Source organism: Mytilus trossulus, chromosome 10 (genome assembly GCF_036588685.1).
Source record: "Mytilus trossulus isolate FHL-02 chromosome 10, PNRI_Mtr1.1.1.hap1, whole genome shotgun sequence".
Classification (NCBI taxonomy): Eukaryota; Metazoa; Mollusca; class Bivalvia; order Mytilida; family Mytilidae; genus Mytilus; species Mytilus trossulus.
This window is the reverse complement of record NC_086382.1, coordinates 6,598,228-6,619,477: the sequence shown is the minus strand read 5'-3', so window position 1 is coordinate 6,619,477 and position 21,250 is coordinate 6,598,228. Positions and strand designations below refer to the sequence as shown.

The 21,250-nt window shown below is 30.2% G+C and overlaps 1 protein-coding gene across 2 annotated transcripts in view; it reads left to right on the top strand.

The window, feature by feature from the left end:
- Positions 1-6,189: 6,189 nt before the first annotated feature.
- LOC134686780 (PR domain zinc finger protein 1-like) overlaps positions 6,190-21,250 on the top strand; it is a 50,327-nt gene continuing 35,266 nt past the window's right edge. Inside the window, exons 1-2 of one of the 2 annotated variants that reach the window (XM_063546537.1) lie at positions 6,190-6,455; positions 7,546-7,623. In XM_063546537.1, the coding sequence (XP_063402607.1) occupies positions 7,560-7,623 (64 nt within the window). In that variant the 5' untranslated portion in view covers positions 6,190-6,455; positions 7,546-7,559. Of the gene's footprint in view, positions 6,456-7,545; positions 7,624-15,303; positions 15,463-21,250 lie in introns of those variants that run through there. The other variant, XM_063546536.1, reaches the window with a different exon arrangement.

Here is a 21,250-nt window from a genome sequence, read left to right as displayed (position 1 = left end):
AAACAACAATTACCTAGTTATAGAGAACAATTGTCCCCAAATCACCCAAATTGAAAATTGTATTTCACAGCATTGAGATTTATAGTACATGGGAAAGGATTACAAGAATCATAAAAAAAATGGACATTACAAATGACCACAACTGAACTATGTACTTCCACAGAAAGATCAAAGTTAATAAAAAATGAGACAACAGGAATAGCAAACTCCAAAAAATAATCAAATCATGAAGTCCCTTAAATGGCAAATGGCAATGGCAATTGAAAGCTCAAAGACACCAAACAAATTGATAACAACTGTCATATTCCTGACTTGGTACAGGCACTTCCTTAAAAGTTGAAAAGAATGGATTTAACCTGGTTTTATAGCTAGCTTAACCTTTTACTTGTAAGGGGTCATCCATAATTGTCAACTATTTTCCAAAGTGTACAAAACATACACTTTTTCAGACCCCCCACCCTCCGTCAAAAAGTGTATATCAACCATTTTCATATTTCAAGACAAGTTTTAATCATTCTTAATAAAAAAGAAGATCCTTTCTATTACAGTTTGGTCTAATAAAGAAAATTGCATTGCAAAAAGAACTGAAACATATTTGACTGTTTTATTTGATGATTAAAAAAAAGTGTACGGTAAAAATGTTGATTTTTTAACCCCCTCCAACCAAAGCGTATGTTTTGTACACTTTAGAAAATGGTTGACAATTATGGATGACCTCTAAGACAGTCACTTAAAATTAGATATATGTCACACGAAACATGTACACGTACTAATGTCTGAAATCATAACTGAAAACAATCAGTTCTTAAAGTAAACCAAAAAAAAACTATGCCATCAGGTCAATAAAAGCTTTTCCTCCTCATGGGGTACCTGGGGGTCAGCTTGCTCACAAGAGGTTCTTTAACTTTCCCAGCTCCAGTTTTAGTTGCTTGGTCAACTCAATTATATATAGTAACATCTAAGTTTTAGTTACAGCTAGCTTATGTTATAACAAAATGTATTTCATAAGCATTTACATTTCTTTTTCAAGTTTGCACCTCAGCCTTAATTAGGCCATCTATTTCTAATACAGCAAAACAATAATGATTGTAAGACAAAATAAATGGAAGTTGAATACAGAAAATACAGAACACATTTCCATAGAAACAATACTGATAATTTGGGATTCATTTGAAAGAAGTATATACTACAGGTTTCGGCTATAATATTCCTGCAATTATGAATTTGGAAATTTGATTTGAGAGGAAATATAGGGTCTCTATTTAAAAAAAAAACCCGATTATTTTCAAGTTTGTTGTCAACAATTAAATTATGTAACTTACACTGCAATTAGATCATAGGAGAGATAATGGAATCAAAGGTTATACAAATAAATGGTCCAGATGTATTGTTTACAAATGTTTTTTTTATACTTAACAATGCAATTATAAGAAAAAGCAAGGTTACCGTTAAGAAAAGATGAACTGTATATATTTTCACAATTTCGGTGCATGAACTTTGCATGTTAGTTAATTAACTCAGAGACAAGTGCATTAGGTAATTTACTCAGAAACAAGTGCATTAGGTAATTTACTCAGAAACAAGTGCATTAGGTAATTTACTCAAGTGCATGAGCCCTTAACGTCAGTATTGTTTGATTCTGCTTGTTATTTGAGAGGAGTCAGTTTCTAAGCATTTATTAATTAGGACCAAGAAATGAAAGTAACTATCCCCTTTCCAAAAATTTATAGTTTTAAAGTTCTAGAGTTATGCTCCTTTACAAACAGAAAAATTGCAGAATTTTTATTTCCTTTCTCTAACTTAAGTTTGCCTCAACTAAATGTTATGAAACTTACAAACAATGCTGTATTGCCACAAATTACAGATCAAGTACAAAGGAGTAGGTCCGTTAAGACCCCTTTTTGGCCCCAAAATATGGATTGCTTTACAAAATTGTTAAAATGTAAACTTTGAGTTATTTATTGGATAGTAGAATGGTTCTGCTACATAAATATGGGCTGTTTTTGACAATACAATGCACATATATTGGGTACTAGCACCATTAAGTCAGGTTAAATTACTGAAATCTTAACAATTCCAGCATTTTACTTAAATTTTAGACGGTTTCCGTGTAAAACAAAAGTGGCTGCATTAGTGTTCATCCAAAATATTGAAATGGAAGTTGTATTTGATGATAATACATAACATATATAAAGGTTGAGGATGAACACGGATGCGGCCACTTTCGTTTTTGACAACAACAATCTGAAAAGTGACATTTTTTTGCATATTTGGTAGATTTTTCATATTTGAGCTTGATACGGATCGTTTTTATTGACGAAATAAGTTAAAATCTTTCACATAAATTAATTGAATCATATGAAATAGACACTAAAGTGTTTAAATTGCGGTCAAAATCTTTCGTCAGATGAAACTGAATCTTTGAGGCCAAAATCGGTCCTTACCGGACCTACTCCTTTAGGTAGCATCACTTTTACAGTTTTTGAGTTATGCCCCTTTATAATGTCATATCATGCAAGCAGGGGCATCATCTGTGTCCCATGGACACATTCAAAATTTATTTAAGTTTTCTTTTTAAATTGTCTGCTCTGAGGTAAAAATTATATAAAAATATAATGTTCATAACAATATTTTGCTTACATCCACATTATTTGGCTTATTGTTAATAATTAGCAATTGCACCATATTCTATAAATTAATATTGACCGAAATGGTTTAATGCTTTTTTGATGAACTTAGTATGCACTATGGTGTAGGGGCCTGAATACGCCTCCAGGTGCGGATTTTATTGCTGCGTTGAAGACCCATTGGTATTTTTTCTGCTCTTTGGTCGGGTCGTTTTATCTTTGACACATTCCCTGTTTCTGGTTTCAATGCTAAATATATATAAGGGGTCTCATTGGGGGGTTCTGGTCCCGGATCCCGCTAACTGTTTTGTCAGATTCCAGTTTCTGGCTTACTGTTTTGTAAGATTCCCGTATCCCGCTTACACTATGTACATAAGCAATTCTCATTTTTTTTGTAATTTCCTGTGTCCCGCTAGACTTCATTTCCTGTTCTCACGGCACAATTATTCAAATTTTTGTGGCACTCTTACAAAAGATTGTCAATCCCGCATCACGCTTAGACCCCCATGAGACCAACTATATATATATTTGACAACTGTATTAATTTGTTTTTTTTAGTTCAATGAGGTATGATTACATGGAAGGCAGAACAGAAAAATATGAAATCTGGGGATGTAGACAGGAAATTTCAAAATGGTAGAGAACTGCTTTTGGAGAGAAAATGACCAAAAGATGGAAGAAAGATTAGAAGAAACAATCGAAGAAAATAAGTAGTGTATACAAAAGGAAGATGTGGTATGATTGCCAATGAGACAACTATCCACAAAAGACTAAAATGACAAAAACATTAACAACTATATAGGTCACCGTACAGCTTTCAACAATGAGCAAAGTCCATACCGCATAGTCAGCTATAAGACAATGTAAAACGAGAAAACTAATGGCCTTATTTATGTAAAAAAAATAAACGAAAAACAAATATGTAACACATAAACAAACGACAACCACTGAATTACAGGCTCCTGACTTGGGACAGGCACATACATAAAAAATGTGTCGGGGTTAAACATGTTAGTTTAGTTTGCTGATTGGGAATGAAGATAGTGGAAAACATGAAGATTTTCAACCTTTAGGAGTGATAATGACCTTGGTAATTGATAATGACCTTGGTAATTGATAGTGACCTTGGTAAGTGTAAGCTACTGAGAATTAAATAAAAAATTATATGGGTAGAGTCAGCAACAAACTAGTTTGGTTGGGAAATTTGAATGGAAAGTTCAGAAGATTTCCGGCTCTGTAGATTACAATTAAACATAACAGGAGACAAATGTCTGTTCACAAGTAACTAATATCCAATACAAAGACTGAATGGACATGTAGGATATCTGTTGGGTTTCCATTTTATTTGAAAAACTTTATTTCCTTCAGAAATTAACAAAAACTAAAAATACAATAGAATTTGTGAGAAAAAATTTCATCTTTTTTATGTCATGCGATTAAAATGATTTTCTCTTTTGTTTATATGAAATTATAGTAGATATTTCTGTAATGAAAACTGGACGGAAGTAAATTATCTGTTAGCGGTATTTTTCTCTGGTCATTTTCTTCCCTATTTAATTACAGTGATTAGATAATTAAAAATCACAGAATTTTATTTTTTTAACAAGAAACTTCTTAGTGACCTCTTTTCGACGAATTATTCTTCCGTTTCAGTGCAGTTAGAAATTGCTGGTTTGTTCTTTTATATTCTTAAAACATGCAACCATGATTTTCCTCCTTTTTCATTAAAGATCGTCAAACATTTATTTCTCAAAATTAAATGTCAGACAACTTGTACCACAACTGGTGATTTCCGGATTTTTAATGTTAAAATTATTAAGAAAACCTCATATTCGATAATTTTTTACTGCCAACGATTTCTTGTCATGATATGTCAACTTGTACGACCCTCACAGGTTCACACCTAACTCATTAATCTGTTAAATAAGCATTTGTTTACAGGAGAATTAATTGAAATTTATAGTAATTTTTAGATAATTTTTGTTAATCATATAATTATTTTCAGCTTGATTTTCGATTGCTTTTTTCATCACAGGAAGTTAACAGAGTACTTTTAGCCATTATTATATTCAGGAATAAGTTATTAGAAAATTCTTTGGTTTTGGTCTTTTTACAGTACCGGTAATAGTTTTGATTATTTTGCAAAAACTAGTAAAGGTCGATCTTTTTAAATTGCATATGAGAACAGAACTAAATCAGTTTAAACTAGTAATGCCAGTCTATGTGAAAGAATATCAAATATGAGAAGAAGTTGAAACTAAAAGACAATCAAAATTAATGATAACCAGATGAAAAAAAATAACAGACAAATGGTCGAGGAAATGTTATACAGAAACCAAAACTGATCAACATAAACTGAATAAAATATAAGCAGAGGGGAAGGAGGGAATTGAGGTAGATCAGCAGTTTTTTGCTCCAATTAAATCAGACATTCCTGATTGCACTACTCCTGTATTTTACTCACCTCTCTTTAAGGGTATGTAGTTACAAAACTTTATTAAGACAAGAGAAAATTATAAAAGTTAGAGGTAAAAGATACCATGATTGCGAGGCGATAAACAATTGCAAAGATTTTTTTTAACATACAATCATTATGGCCATAAGAAAAATGAACAAAGAAACATTAAACAGAAAACTAAGAGTTGAGCAACACTAACTACATAAAAACGCTGGGAAAACTGAGGAGCTTTAGAAGGGTCAGCAGTTTATATCCATCCTGCCACTTTTGTTTAATTCTTTGATGATAAATAACAAGTGAAGAGATAGGAATATGGAGATTTTGTATGATTGTTAAAGAGACAACAACCAGACGTAAGAGCAGAAAACAGCACAAGGCCACCAATGGATCTTCAACACAGAAAAAATCCTTCACCCAGAGGAGGGCTTTAGCAAGCCCAAAACAATGTATACTAGTTCAGGGTACATATGTACTGTAGTTTATGTAGTTTGCTGGCAGAAGATCCACAATCATCAGCTGGCATTGTGCATATAAACATTTAAGAAGTTCGTATACATCATGCTTGCTTGCCTTGCACAAGCTTGTTAAAGGTATACTACTGTGTAGCAATGCCTCCCTTGACCAAGATAGGTGAAAGGTTACCCAAAGGAACATTCAAAGTCCAGAATAAGATGACAACACCATGGCTAAAAGAAAAAAGACAAACAGACAAACAATAGTACACAAAATACAAAGACTTAGCAACATGAACTCCACCAAATACAGGGGGATGATGCTATTTGCTCCAGAAGGGTAAGCAGATCCTGCTCTATATGTGGCACCTGTCATGTAGTTGACTAAGTCGATATGTATCACATCTCTCCATTAGCTGTGTAAATGTGGTACTCCTATAGCTTACTTGGTGGAGTGGAGGCTTACTGTACCCAGCTGGTAAAATTGTAATTTTGGAAGGAAAATCAGACTCCAATGCTTCACTGTAATAAGGAGTTTGGTTTTGTGTGGGACTCTGCAATATTTTAGACAAATTCTATAATTCCTTAAATTTAAATTTTTCTGAAAGGTAACTGGAAGGGAAATATTTAGTTAAAAAACTATTGTAAATTTCTTTAAAAAGATAATTACTTTTTGGTTCTGTTATTTTTTAGTATTTAAGCTTCCAGTTGAAAAATATAAACATATTGAAGAAAAAAAAGAAGTGTCCAGATTGGAAAGAAAGTGCATCTTATGGATTTTTTGCAGAGGAGTATTATATGAATATATACATCATATTATACCGTTTTAGCATAGATTTCACATTTTCTTTTGTATCTTTTCATTTTCTAGGTGAGAGAAGTTGATAGAACAAGGAGGAGGGATATAGTTATTATAAAGTGAGTCACTTAACTTTTTTAACAGAATATCGGAAGTATCGGCTGTTTCTGTATTCCATTTTCACACCATTATTTGTAACAAAAGGATTCACCGTTTTTCATGAGAGTGAGAAAAAGTTGTGGATAATTTAGAGATTTACTAGTTTTTTCACAAAAGATCCAATATTTTGGAAGTTAAATTTAATCTTTTTAACATCTAGTTTTATAGGTTTAATATAATGTTGTCTATTTTGTGTGTAAACAGCTTAAAAGCTTATGAATAAATTAGCACATTGTGGTTTTCATTTTCTAGAGTCCCTGTTATTCAGTAATGTTTAAGATAATTTAACATTTATGATTGTGAAAATTTTATAAGGTGGCAGCATGAATCAGTTTAGATACTGGATCTAAGTGTTATCCGAAGACTTTTGTTAATTCATTGTAGAAATTTAAATGAAATTTGCATAAATTTTTCTTTTATCATATTAAATAATACCGTAAGAGAAACATATTTGTTTTATACCATTAATTTGAATACATAAGCTGAATTTTAATTAGAGATTTGCGATTAAACATGAAATTTACTGGTACAGTCACGCCAAAAACAATTAAATATGATACAAAAGTTACTAAACGTTTATCAACCGTGTTCCGTGTCAATGCATGTTAAAGATAAAAGCCATCATAATTCTGAAATGATTTGAAACTTTGTATCGAAACCGTCCCCTACTGAGAAATTTGTTATCATTACGATCCTATAGTTCTTAACCAGTGTGAAAATAAGCCAAGCAAAACACACTATTCTCTATAAGATTTTCCGTTAAAGTATTCAGCGAAGATGACATTAGTCTTTGTTTTGTAGGCGGGCACTCACATTGACGAAATTGTAACATTTGAATTGTATCTTTAACTCAAGTTATTTTTAATCTCAAGTAATGAACAATGAATTTTCGGATCAGATTACAGAAAAAATCTTGTCCCGTTCAATTGTTTAACGTTGATTATAACAAAAGCTGAAAAAATACCATTCAACTGTAAAATCTCTTTATCATGTGTATAAAATTTTAATTTGAAATAAAAGTTATCATTTCTAAATGTAAATTTGTTGTAGAAAGTTCGTCCACCATGGAGAGCAGATGTAATTCAGCATCGGACATTGATCATATTGTGCAACAAGAAGAAACAACAAGTAAGTAGTCACATGACTAATAGAAGTGAAATTATTGGATATTTTAAACTTTCTGTTTTAACTTTCACCCATTCAAATGTCAAGGAAAGTAAAAGGGGTGGGACTAATAAATATCATTGTTTTTCATTTGAGGACATGCAAACTTGGAAATATCATATTTATAAGTATTTTAATGAATTTTACAAAATTTAGATATGTGGAATTAATAAGATATTTAGCATACAAATGATTTTTTGCTAAATTCATTTTGATACTTTATTAAAATGACTAAGATTATTAAATGACTTGGTTGAGATAAAGTTAGGTCTATTGGAATTTTTTTAATGTTTGATATAGAATTCATCCTGCCCTAATATCTTTAACTGTAAATAAGGTAAAAAGAATGGAAGCATCATAAAATAAAAGAAAAGAAAAAAAGGTTTTCTTGAAGTATCATTACGGCAAATATTGTTGTTTATTTGGCCTTCAAATCACTTTTTATGATAGTAATATCACATACAAATTGAGAGGAGAATAGCACTGCAATTTTCTCCTTATATTTTTTCGCTTGTTAGTTGGATGATTTGACTTTAATGGTGCCTTGTAGCTTTGACTGATGACATATTACACAAAGAAATACTTTTATATTTGGAATATCACTTTAATTATAACAAAACAAAAAAGGATATTAGGGAAATCAGGTTCAAAATACATTTTTTTTAATTAAACAATTGAAGATTCATATTCATCGAATAATTTTTAACAATCAAAAAGTTTCTGTTTTTGATGGTTGATGCCATTGGAAAGACACAAAAATATCCAATTTTCTCCAAAAACAAATGCAATTGTATAATCTATTATTCAGACATTTGCAGTTATCTATATGAAAAAATTATTTAAGAAATAATGCTCCAACTAATTTAAAACTTTTTCTGCTTGAATATGTTTGCTGATTCTTGGATTTTTTTTTAAAAAGATATGAGAAATGTTTTTGTAAAGATCTTTTTCTTTTAGCCTTGGGACTATTCTTTTCGTAAACATTGTGTTCTGTATCCATTAAGATTCCAAAAGATATACTTGTAATTGTAAACAAAAAGATAAATTCTGAAGTAAAAGTTTTCAATTTCAACAAAAGAATGTGACTTTTTATAAAAATTCTTGTCACTAATGGGAGATAATATGACCTTTATTGTGTCGTCTTTATCGAACTTTTACCAACTTAAAAGAATTGTCTGCAGAAAAGTGTTACGGACAAATGCAATTAATACTATTGGGAATTGTACGATTTGTAAAACGTTTGAAATCAAAGTTGGCATCTATAGTGAAACTGTGACATAAAAATACCAGTCTTTTGTTTTTGTATTTACCCGGTAGAATTTGAGGTACGCTCAGGTGTAAAAGAATCGTTAAATTTCATCAAGATGTAATGTTGACAGTTGTCATCCGACACGGAGATAGAGATGCTCCCGAGAGAATAAAATAGACAGGCTTTTAAGGTGTTCCCAAAGCACATAATTTATTACGTTTTTACCTGAGTGTTAAATTGAAAACAAAATCATTTTAACTTTTTTCTTTCAGTTCTTTGGTATTCATTTGCATAGTATTTTGTTTCTATTTCTAAAACGTTTTGTTACGGACGATTTCCGTTAACAGCCATTATTACATTTACGATTTCTCACAAATTGCATGGTGCAGTCTCAATAAACCACCGGTAAAGACATAATATTGTCGTTGGAATCCAAAGTCTTTTAAAATTCACCTGTATCTTAACATTTAAATGGACAGATCACATTCAACACTTTTCACTTTTTATGAGCAAATAAATACTAAATGATACAGTTTCTAATTTCAAGATTGAGAAATAGAATTTTCGTTAAGTCAAATGAATGCTCTGACACACAAACCTGATCTTTCTTTCAGTGTTTTCTTATTCTATGTCTGAAAGAGGATACACGATTTGAAAAATTGATGAAAGTGATATACTAGCAGGAGAGGGTTATCTTGATTAGTTTTGAGTAACTTCCAACAAAAGATAAAAATTCTTTAAACAATTGTTAAAGTTTTTATTTTTATGATACTTTGTCTCAGACTTTACAATATTCTGCTCAATTTTTCATGCTTATTTCATCGTTTTGTTTTCTTCTAGGTATTTGGGTTTTATTTTTGTTTTGTGGTTTTTTTTTTGTATGTGAACAGAATTTTTTTTAGAGCTTGCAATATGTAAACAATGCTTCTCGGTAGTTGAATACCTTGACCTTAGAATATCTGATTTGTAGAACTTTGTAACACCATTAAATCAAGTGTCCACAAAAAACAGTGTTTCCTTAATCAACGAAATTTGCAACATGTACCAACGAAAACAAATGCTGACATTTGTTCTTCTATTATATTTCCATGAATTTCGAAGAGATATCCTTCGCCTGGATAGAAAACTGGGATTTATTTTTGTAATTTTTAGTACATTGAATGTTAGTTTCTTTTTATCATTTTTTTTTTAAACATATTTATTAAAACTTTCTGATTATATATATTGTAGTTTTCCAAGTTGGAAATGTACTGCTAAAAATTAGAATTGGTTTTCTAGACAACAATTTTTATGACCTTGCAAAACATTTATAATAAGAGCCGATTTCACTACAAAATTTAGTATTGAGACATTCAAATCTAATTAACCTTTTCTTTTCTCTCTTTCAAGTGGGAAAATTAATTACTTTTTATATCTTTTCATTAGGAAGGGAACAATAGTTGCTCTTGATAATAAATTTTATACAAAGCCTGTGTAATCTGACGTATTTCATCAATATATGCAGGGATCATATTTACTCAGATATAACGCAATCCATTTTGACGTTAACTATGTTTGACTAACGTAGAAATTGAATATGTTGCATTGAGGAGTTAATTATTTATCTAAAGTTTTGGTTTCGTTTTTTACCGCTGGCTATGAATAAAGGTTTTGACCTTATTTAATTTTCGAAGGCACCCGAGTAACGTTTCTTGTTAAATTATTCAGCCTCTGGGCCCAGTCGTAACACGTGTTAGAATTTAAATTGAGAAAATAAAAGTATTTTGTTACGGTTTTGGCAAATTAACACTTGGTACTGGATGCAACATGTTGCGAGTTTTCTCCAACCCAGCCAATAATTAGATATAGACTTTACACGGTAATCGGAGTAAGCATAAATCAAATATGCTAATTATTGTAACAACAAAACTCTTGAATTAATGAAAAATAATTAGTTACAACTTGTTACTAAAAAGTGTTGCTGTCTGGCCTTTATTCAAAAACTGTAAGTGTTTATTTTGAAGTTCTTTTGAGTCAGCTACAATGCAAAAGTTTGTCTTGAACATGCATGAAATATTTGCAACTTGAGGTTAAGCAACCAAAAATCAATCAACAATTCAATAAGTGATAAATACGAAAGACCAGTAGATGTCACTATTTTCTTGTTTGGGATATAGGTCATAGATTGTCCTTTCCATCTTATATCTGCTGTTTGAAAGTTCATCCATTTTATTTCAGAATCCAGTAACCTTTAATGGGGTTTATTGTACATTGTATTCAGCAATTTGTACAATTCTTATCACTGGTATTTTGCAGTTTCAAGGTTTTTTTTACTAAGCTAGCATTATTAGATCCCAGTCCCAATCAACATCTTCTTTTACTCATATGATATTTACAAATAAGAAGTTTGGTGAACCACAAAAATATATGAAGAAGAACTTCAATGTGGTATGAGAGCCAATGAGACAACTCTCCATCCATGTCCTTTTGTATTTGATCATTGTATAAAACCACAAAATTATCTTAAGAATATGTTAAAAAAAAAAGGCTAAATCATTGTATATTAAATTTGAAAATCATATAACTGAAAGTTTCATTTTCATAGTAACCTAGCTGTAATTTGTGAAACTGAATAAATTAGAGTTAATTTAATTTTGAGACTCATAAATTTAGTTACTGCAAATCTAAATTTTATTTTGAATCATTTTAATAGTACAATTTGTACTTCAGGCGTGCTAATAATTTGCATATTAAAATGACACTTATAAATTTCATTTGCTGATTAATTATTCATGTGACCTCCGTCCTAAAGTAAATCTGAAGGTCAGTCAAAGTAACATTCACGTAAAACTGCACGTAACTTTTAATTGTCCTTGAGCGCTACATAATATGATTTCATTTGATAAAGGGAGGATAATTATACGACATCATAGTTACTGTTTATCTTGGCAAGGGGTACTCAAAATTGATATTCGTATGCTAATCTACGTTCTAAAATAACAAAATCCTCTTCAAATTTCATTTAATGATATTTCTTTTTGATGAAAAGTGCAAGAAAACTAATTTCTTCATATTACATATATATGGTCATCTATGTAAACACGTTTGTGCCAGTCGCACTTCTCGCTTGCTGGAGGCATTCTATTTGAGATGCACACGAATTGCAAGCTTTCATCCTTGATAGAGTCACACTCCCTTCCTTTGTTAAGGAGAGAACTACTGCATAAATTTTGCATATGATTTTAATAAATAATAATCGCTTATAAATGATATTTTTATTTTATTTTTTACCTTAACTAAATTATATTTTTTCTGCAATTTGATTGAATTTTGACAATTTTATCATGATAATTTTAAGGGTCAATTTTTGCTCTTTGAAATTCAGTGACAAAACATATGATTAATGATTTGATATTTACATAAAATAATTGAAGTCTTTCTGTTAAATATCTACTATTAACATGAAAACATGTGAGGAGCATGTAAAAATAAAATTGTGTGTATTTTTTCTGTGTTTACTTTTGTACTTTTAACAGAAATCTTGCAAAGTCATTTTAAACGAAATTGTTTTCTAATTTTTGTCCGCCTTTGCTTTTGTGTCTTTAATGAAATCTGTTATCATGTTAAGACTTATAAAATGAATTTGATTCTACAAGCAGTATAAAAACGCCATTGAAAAATCCAATATTTGAAGATAAACTGTTTATAAAAAATGAATGCAAACCAGGGCAAATAGTATTAATATGTTTAATAAAAATTCATTTTTTTTTCATAAAATTTAATTTGTACAATTTTGTCTAGTTGATAAAGGAGTAGGTTCAGTAAGACTCCTTTTTGGCCCCAATATATAGCAGTTTTACAAAATTGTGAAAATGGAATCTTTTAGCTATTTTAATACTGGAAAGTAGAATGCTTCTGCTACATAAATACGGGATGTTGTTGACAATACAATGCACATATATCTGGTAATAGCATCATTAAGTCATGCTAAATTACTCAAATCTTCACAATTTTAGCATTTTAGTTAAGTTTTAGACCGAAAATTTTGACAAAAACCATCTGAAAAGTGACCTTTTTTGGCATATTAGATTTTTCATATTTAAGCTTGAATCAGACTAAATCAGTTAAAATCGTTCACATAAACTAATTGAATCAATTGAAATAGACACTTAAGTGTTCAATAAATGTCCAAAATATTTCATTAGATAAACCTGAAATTAGAGGCCACAATCGGCCTTTCTGTCTTCAGTATTCTATTAAAACTTTCTATTGAGTATCATCATTAAAGACAATTCAGTAAAAATATTCTTTGCTCTTAATTTTCACAATGAATTTGGGTGATTGTGGATGGGTCACCCTGAAATATGGCTGTGTTTTTTTTAATAGAAACTAGATGACAGGGTCATACATGTAAGTGCAATTCTAAAATCCCTTGTTACAGTGATTTTACAAACACCAGCAAGAGGGACTTTTCAGTGAATCCCTTCATGTATGAATCATCTTAAGGATCACTTTTTGTGTGAATTATCCAATGTAAAGCATTTTGTGTGTCACCTGTTAAAACCACTTTCTGTTAGAATTGTAATCTGTGATGAACTTTCAACCAGATTGTCTCCACTTTGACTAGACATCCTTTATTCACTTTTTTCAAAATTTTGGTATGTACTTTTTTTCTTATAAAAGTTTTCAGCTTTTAAAGAACATTCTCATGGTAAGAAAAAGATTACATTATGAATCAAAATCATAGTAAGTCTGATACATTTGTGATTAGAAATGAATCTTTTGCACAAGATAGATAAACTATTTTGAAATAAGTGTCGTTATTGAGTGTTGTGTACTCACTGTATTATAGGGTACACCATTTTCGACCACATTTGTTTCCTGAGAAGGAAACCAGTCCAAAGTTTATAAACATTGCTAGCATGCATAGTAATATGGAGGAAAATGGCAGCATCTGTTAACTTCATATTTTGTTGTATGTGAATTCGAAAGCCACATTTTTTCATGATTTTCCTTTAGGATTAACTCACAAATCAAAACAGTGTCCTGTGCATTTGTTTGCAAATCTTTTGTTTTTTTTGTATGGTTGGGTTGCTGTCTCATTGACATGTACTTCACATCTCCTACATTCATTAATGTGTCATCTCCAAGAAGCATATGCATGGTGCATGTAATTACATTTCACTGCAATGATTTAGAATGTATAATTCAATATATGATCAAAATATGAATATCAGTTCATGTATTTCAAAAATATGATGTTCAAGATTATCATAGGAAATATAAATTTCAGGATTGAAATCAATTTTGGCTCAAAACAAATCTTTATTGAATTCATTTGACTCAAATGTGCATAGCTTTTTTGAATTGGGTGAAAAATAAATGTACAATTCTTTTCATGATGTCTTGATTTTACCCAATTAGCTTGATTACAAATTGATCTGAACATCAAATTCATTTTGAAAACATATTTATTCAATTGAAATTTGATTCTAATTTTACATTTAAATATGTGAGTGTCTAATCTAAAAGTCTTGTTGCTTTTGTGGATACAACATAAAAACTCACTTTTAAATTTTGTCAAAATTGATTATAATAAGTATTACAGGTTATTAGTGGAGTAATTTGTTGAAACCTGATCTATATAAACTCCTTGAAAATATTATTTGTATGAAATTTAATTGAGATATTTACCAATGGAAGAGAAAGGCGGAATGATATAATACGGATAATTAAGGGCTAAAAGCGCAAGGACGAAATGTGTTTTCACTTTAATTAAATAATATGTAATTATTAAAATGATAAATGTCTTGTAACCAAACCCGGACTAGATATGTCGTTTAAATGAATTAAAATGAATACGGTTAATAACTTTGAATTTTAGAAAAAATTGATTTGTGTCTGCAAGTGAAAATTCCAAACAATTTCATTTCTATAGGATGAGCCGAGATAATTACTTTTACATGGTCAAAATAAATAAGGTGTAAAATTCGTATCGAAATTAAACCAGTGTTCCTTTAAGTCGTAAACTTTATTTGTAATGATAGTCAAATAAAATCATTTCAGTTTCATTTATGTATCTTAAATTATGTTTGAAATGATAATTCAATATGGATTTTAAAACCTCCATCTTCAAAAGTCACCGCAGGTGAAAAACGATAAACAAGTATTAAAATTTTATGCTGTCACAATTAACTTTCACACTAACTTAAGCGCATAAAGCATTTAATACTATTCACATCGTTCTGAACAAATTTAATACCATCCCCACTTTGAATGTTTAATGATGGGAAGGCCGTCCTATTAAAATTTTCTTTTTCCAATTTTGCACTTCTGTTCCGCTTGACTTGGCCCCTTGTGACAATTTTTCAAATGAAGGGTAACATCTTCTGATTAGTTTGTGGATGATGCTCGAGTAATCGCTACATGTTATTTTCCCATTGTTGTTCCACCCAGTTGTCAGCGGAAAGTGTTTGATCCAAAAATGCAGAAATTGGACAGTCCCAAAACATCAGATGACGAAGATAGTAATTCTGAATCTGGTAAAAATGATGAAAAATCTTCTCCTGGAACAGGTTGGTGAAACTTTGAAATTCTCAGAAAGGAAAAAAAATGATGTTCTATGATTTAGGTTTTATTTGAATCTTGTTATAATGAGGAAAAACATATTCTGAAAAATGATTGTAATAATGATTTTTTAAATCTCAAAATAATGTTTTTAAATGATTTAGGTTTAAAAAAAATCATAATTTTGGAATGACATTTTAGATTACAATGAATTCATTGGGAAATCAAAGATAGATATGAATGAATAGAAATTATTTTTCATTTTTTTAATATTTCTGACACAAAACTCTAAATCTTCTATACAAAGTAGCTTATTTAAGAGATTTATTTCTTCTCTATTTTATTATCCCTCTCATGTTAAGATTTTAAACAACTGTGTTATAATTAAGGGCCAACATAACATCAAAGGTTTAGTGTATTTGGTTGATATAAGATGCCTATCTAGAGGTCATATCATACATAAGTATAAATAAAAACTACATAAATAAAAAAAAGATTTTTCATCTATTAAAAAATAAAATCTTCATTAATGAAAAGAACTGTTTTCTTCTTTTAAAATTTTCTTATCAGCATCTTCTAAGGATATAAAGATTGTTTCAAAAGTTCTAGATTTCTTTTAAATCCCAACATCAAAACTTTTACTTTTGACTGTGGTTCTAACAGCAGCCTCTTGACTCCAGTTAGGATTACTTTACATAAAAAACTTAAATGACTTTTTTCAAGTAAGAGATGAAGAAGATAATACAGATCTAATCAGAATATATCTATAGATTTAATAATCCCCACGAGCCCTCGACACTAATTTCAAATGAAAAAACATAAACATTTTCCCTATCTGTAAAATCACCATTTGACTTGTACTTAAAGAGCCATGGCAGCGTGCTATGGTGGCGCTGTGTCTTGAAGGAGAGAGGAAATAGGAGAACATTATACTATCTTGTTATATCTATAACGATGAGATTAGCGATGTTATTTATGAATGGTTTTGGAGTAAAGTAAAGTGTTCAAAATGAAAGTACACATGTTGATCATACCGAGAGATGATATCCAGATAGGGGAAAGATACAAGGAAGGAAATTAAGTATTTATTTGAAAATTATTTTTCTTTGGCACCTAGGTTATGAATAGTTAACAGGTGACTCCGTGCCCAACTCTCTAATGATAAGAATCTTCTGTAAAATTATGAAAACTAGTCGTTTCTGCCATTAATGCAGGAAGTTTTACTTGATAGAGATTTAAGATAGAAATTTTGACATCAGTTATTTTGTGGAATATTGCCTTTGTATCAAAATCCGACAGAACTAGATAGGTTATAAATTATACATAAAAAGTCGAAAATAAATTTCCTTCAATCTGATATGATTTCATATCTCCAATTTATACTTATATCAAAATATGAAATCAGATTATGTTTTCTATTAAAGAAGTTTTATGTTCACTTTCTGTTTCAGTTTTACTGATGTCTAAACAGAAAGGATTTAATAGTTTTTAAGAACACCCAGGTTTATAGTTACTGCAAGATATATGTGCACTTGGTGCAGTACAATCCATTTATTTCTACCCCAATTTTACACAACCTAATTTTGCAAAGATTTCGCTGAGTTGCCAATCTCTTGTATTAAATATCTCTGGTCTAGTCCTCTAAAGTTTAACCTCAGCAAACATAGCAAATGTTTTAAAAGACTCTTGAAAATTTTTTGATTGAATTGACCAGTTACTATAATATTGGTTTATAAAGTATAGCTTTGTTCATTTAAAAAATGTCAATTTGTTTTAATGTACAAATTACAAGCACTCACTGGGGAAAGTGGTTTTAAAATATTTTGTTTTAGCTTGGTTGGTTTTGACTTTTTCTTAGTCCTGATGCACTTAAAGTAATTATACATCATTAAGACAAAAATTTATAAAGGTTGTGATATTGAAGGTATCTAAGTTCTCTGCTTGAAGGCGGACAGTTGTGGCTATGATAGGCTATCGAACACTGATCCATAAAAAAATATAGTAATTTTACTAATTTGGAGCTTAAAATGGAGAAGGAAAGAGTGTAGAAATATTGTTCAGACTCAATGTAGCAGTAGAATCTTCATATACATATATCTGGTAACAAATAAAGATTTGACTTCCTGGCTATCAGAATTAAATTTCCTTTAATTGTGATTTGAACTATCATTTTCGTGTATTTAGACGATTCTATCATCTAAACTGTAAAAGTTGTTTTTATTTTCCAGATTTTTTTTTCTAAGATTGTGATTATATCTATCACTCATATTTCCATTCATTTAAATTAGTCAGGGATCAAAAAAAAGGAACTATATAAATTAAAAAAATATGCATCTTAATTATAAATAGTAGATATTGTCTAATTAATGGCATATGGTTTGTGTAAGGGTTTGGAATATATATCATAAATAAGAATTGAAAAGGATAAGACAAATTGCACAAGAAAGAACAGACCCGACTAACTATGAACACAGTCACGACTACTTTTGAAAAATGAACACAAAGATGCACAACAACAAATTGTTTGATCACAGAAATCACTCCAAATATTGGACCTATTAGCAGACAAATAAAAAGACCAACAAATGGTCCCTACTGTACACTGGGCTCAAAATGTAGTGGGTTGATTCAGATGTACTTTTTAATGATGAAAAAAATAAGATAAAATATTGTTCTATTTTGAAACCTTTTAAATGTTTCTTTATTCAGAAATGAATTTTGAAAATGAAATTCTAAAACATTTCAAATTGACCACATTTGAATATCTCTGTTTTTATGGTCAACTAATGGAGAGAGCAAAAAGCATGTTTTTTTTTTTTGTGCAAATAAAAAATACCTGAAATGTAAAGGATTGGGTGAGAATTGCTATGTATGTGATAACATACTCTGATAATTTCAAGTTCAATACCCGGTACTCTACGCATCAATAGGAAAGTTCAAAATTACATATAACTGACCACAGAAATTACAAATTTATTATGCAGTACCGCAAACCACTTAAACCACTAATTTATACCCTACTCCTCTTAACTCCCAAACCACTTTAACCACTAATTTATACCCTACTCCTCTTAACTCGTCTTTATGCATAATATAACAATATAATCATTAAAAATCAAATATTATTTGAGGAATGTGTAAAATAAGAGCAGTATCAATTGTTGAATCATTTACATTTAAATTGTATGAAATTTACCCATGATTTTCTGATAATTACCTATGATTCTCTGGTCCTTGTCATTTAATTATCTTTTCGATGATCGTCAATTTGGTTGACCCCGATGTCACTCCAATCCGTTGAATTTGAACCATTAGAACAATATATCTTCACTGATCAAAACTTAACGTGCATGATGCACGATTTCTTTTCGGTTTGATTTCTAGTATTCATCTGATAAATTTAAAAAATATCTTTATGTGTTACAATGACTGGTCAGTTATCGGTGATTAGAAGAAAATCAGGGTTTTGTTTTCAGCATTAAAGAACCCCCACTTTGCTATCAAAATATATCTAACTTTTATCTGTGGTTTTTGATCTATTAAATGAAGCTATGGTTTTGTCATGCAAGCTCCTATTGAAAATCGATGAGGCAGGCAAATTGACTATTCACACCAGTTGAGCAATAAAAATGAGAAAAAATAACAATTTGAAAATCTTTTGTAAAATGATTTGTGATCTGTTTATATAATGATATTTTCAATTCTATTTTTATTGTTTTATTGAAGTCTTTAACCAATAGTTTGTTACACAGCCAAATCTAATCTTGTTTTGATAATGATCGATTCAAAGGCCATGATCAGAAAAAAAAATAATCTTATTTTGTGAAAAAAATTGAATAGACACAAAGGGAAAGGATAGCTACATTTCAAAACTGATCATTTAAGGAAGACTCTGTGGTCTTGTTGTTATGAAGTCTATATATAAATATAAGAAGATGTGGTATGAGTGCCAATGAGACAACTCTCCATCCAAGTCACAATTTGTGAAGGTAAACCAGTATAGGTCAAAGTACGGTCTTCAACACGGAGCCTCGGCTCACACCTATCAGCAACCAAAAATAAGGCCCCAAAAATGAAGTTTTAATAGGTACCAACCTTCACCCTTATATTAAACAAAAGTGGACATGACTGTTTTCATTACGATAGCTCTTACTTTCAATAAGTGAAAATTATGATGTTTTGTGCTGTGGCAATTAATATGAGACTTGACTTATTGTATAAATGAAGACTTTAAGTGAGTGCTGCCACCAAGATTATAAAGGACGACTTTTAGTGAATGCTACCAACAAGATGTCTTTTGTTTATATACGGCCGCTGCATGTCTAATTGAATTGTACCCCACATTTCTTTTCATTAATAAATAGAACAAGTATAATTCTATAATGAAGACATGATAAATAAGACATTCAACTTTTTTCAATGAGTTTTAAAAAAAAAAATTAAATAGTTATATAAAACTGATCTACTTGTGTCATAGAAGAGTCATAAATAAACCATTACCCTGTTATTAAACATTATTTACGATTGTTATTTTTTGTTTACGATTTTATGACTTAATTCATCATTACTTAAAATTTTATATCATTTCTTATGATAGTGAGATTTTTATCACTGATTTCAAGAATTGAGATTGTTTCCGTGGTTTTGTCAATAAATAAATGTTTTTGCCCTCACTTGAAAAATATTGCTAAATATTTAGTTATTATCTTTAAAAACGATATTTTTTCCGCTGCTCTTAAGTTTGAATAGGTCATAATCCGCAATTTAATAGAAAATCGGCCACATAATGATCAGAAGTGAAGTGATGTTGAAGATGACCGTGGACCGTCCTACATTAGTTTCTATGGAAACCTTATCTAAGCCACAGAAAAAAGTTTTATTTTGATTGAAGAGAAAATATGCATTACACCTGAACTAACGCTTTGTTTATTCACATGGCGGAAGTCATAAGGCTCTACGATGCTGGATACTTTTTTATCCACTTATATACTACTTGTCCATCAGGTCGACTTGTATATTTCACTTAGATACCAGGTAAATTCCATACAGGTAAACCTGTCCCTTAGATATCGTGATATGGAAAGTTGTTGAAGATATAATATAGAAAATCGGCAGTTTGTCAGAGATTGATGCCATGCTGAGGATGAGAAACGTGGGCTTGGCGAAAGATTATTTCGTTGTCAATTTTTATCTTTTTATTATCATCAAGTAAGGCTAATATTAGAAATTTATATGGTTTTTTGTAGACAATAGGATTGAAACCAGATTAAAATTGTCAATTTTTTGTGTAAAGTATCTACACTAGGGAAGGGAAGATTGTGTCAAGTAGGCTGACTTTATTAGGAAATTTACAAATTAAAAAAGTTCAAATTTTGAAATTTAGGACAACACAGAATGTGCTTTTTTTTGCACTGCAAAAATTGTTGGCTTCACGCTGTTTCCTGCTTGGGTTGTTGTCTCCTTAACACTTTCCCTGTTTCCATTCTCAATTATATGCTGATTAGATTCTGGAGGTTCTTGTTTCAATGATGTTGTAATTTTATTTGTTCCCAGCATTGGTGGATTTTGAAGGGGAGAGGGCATAGTAGAGACCCCTTATCCCCCAACTCCTTATTTCCTGGACTTCTGATTCTTTGTTTTTTCAAAAACAAAACAAAAAATATATTTTGAATACACGTGTAGTCTTTTAAAAATTAAACTTATAAGATTAAATTTACTTTTGAATGAAAAATTTAAAAATCAGAAAAATACATAAATCTTGACAAAGTTAATAAAACTGAAGGAAGCATTACTATG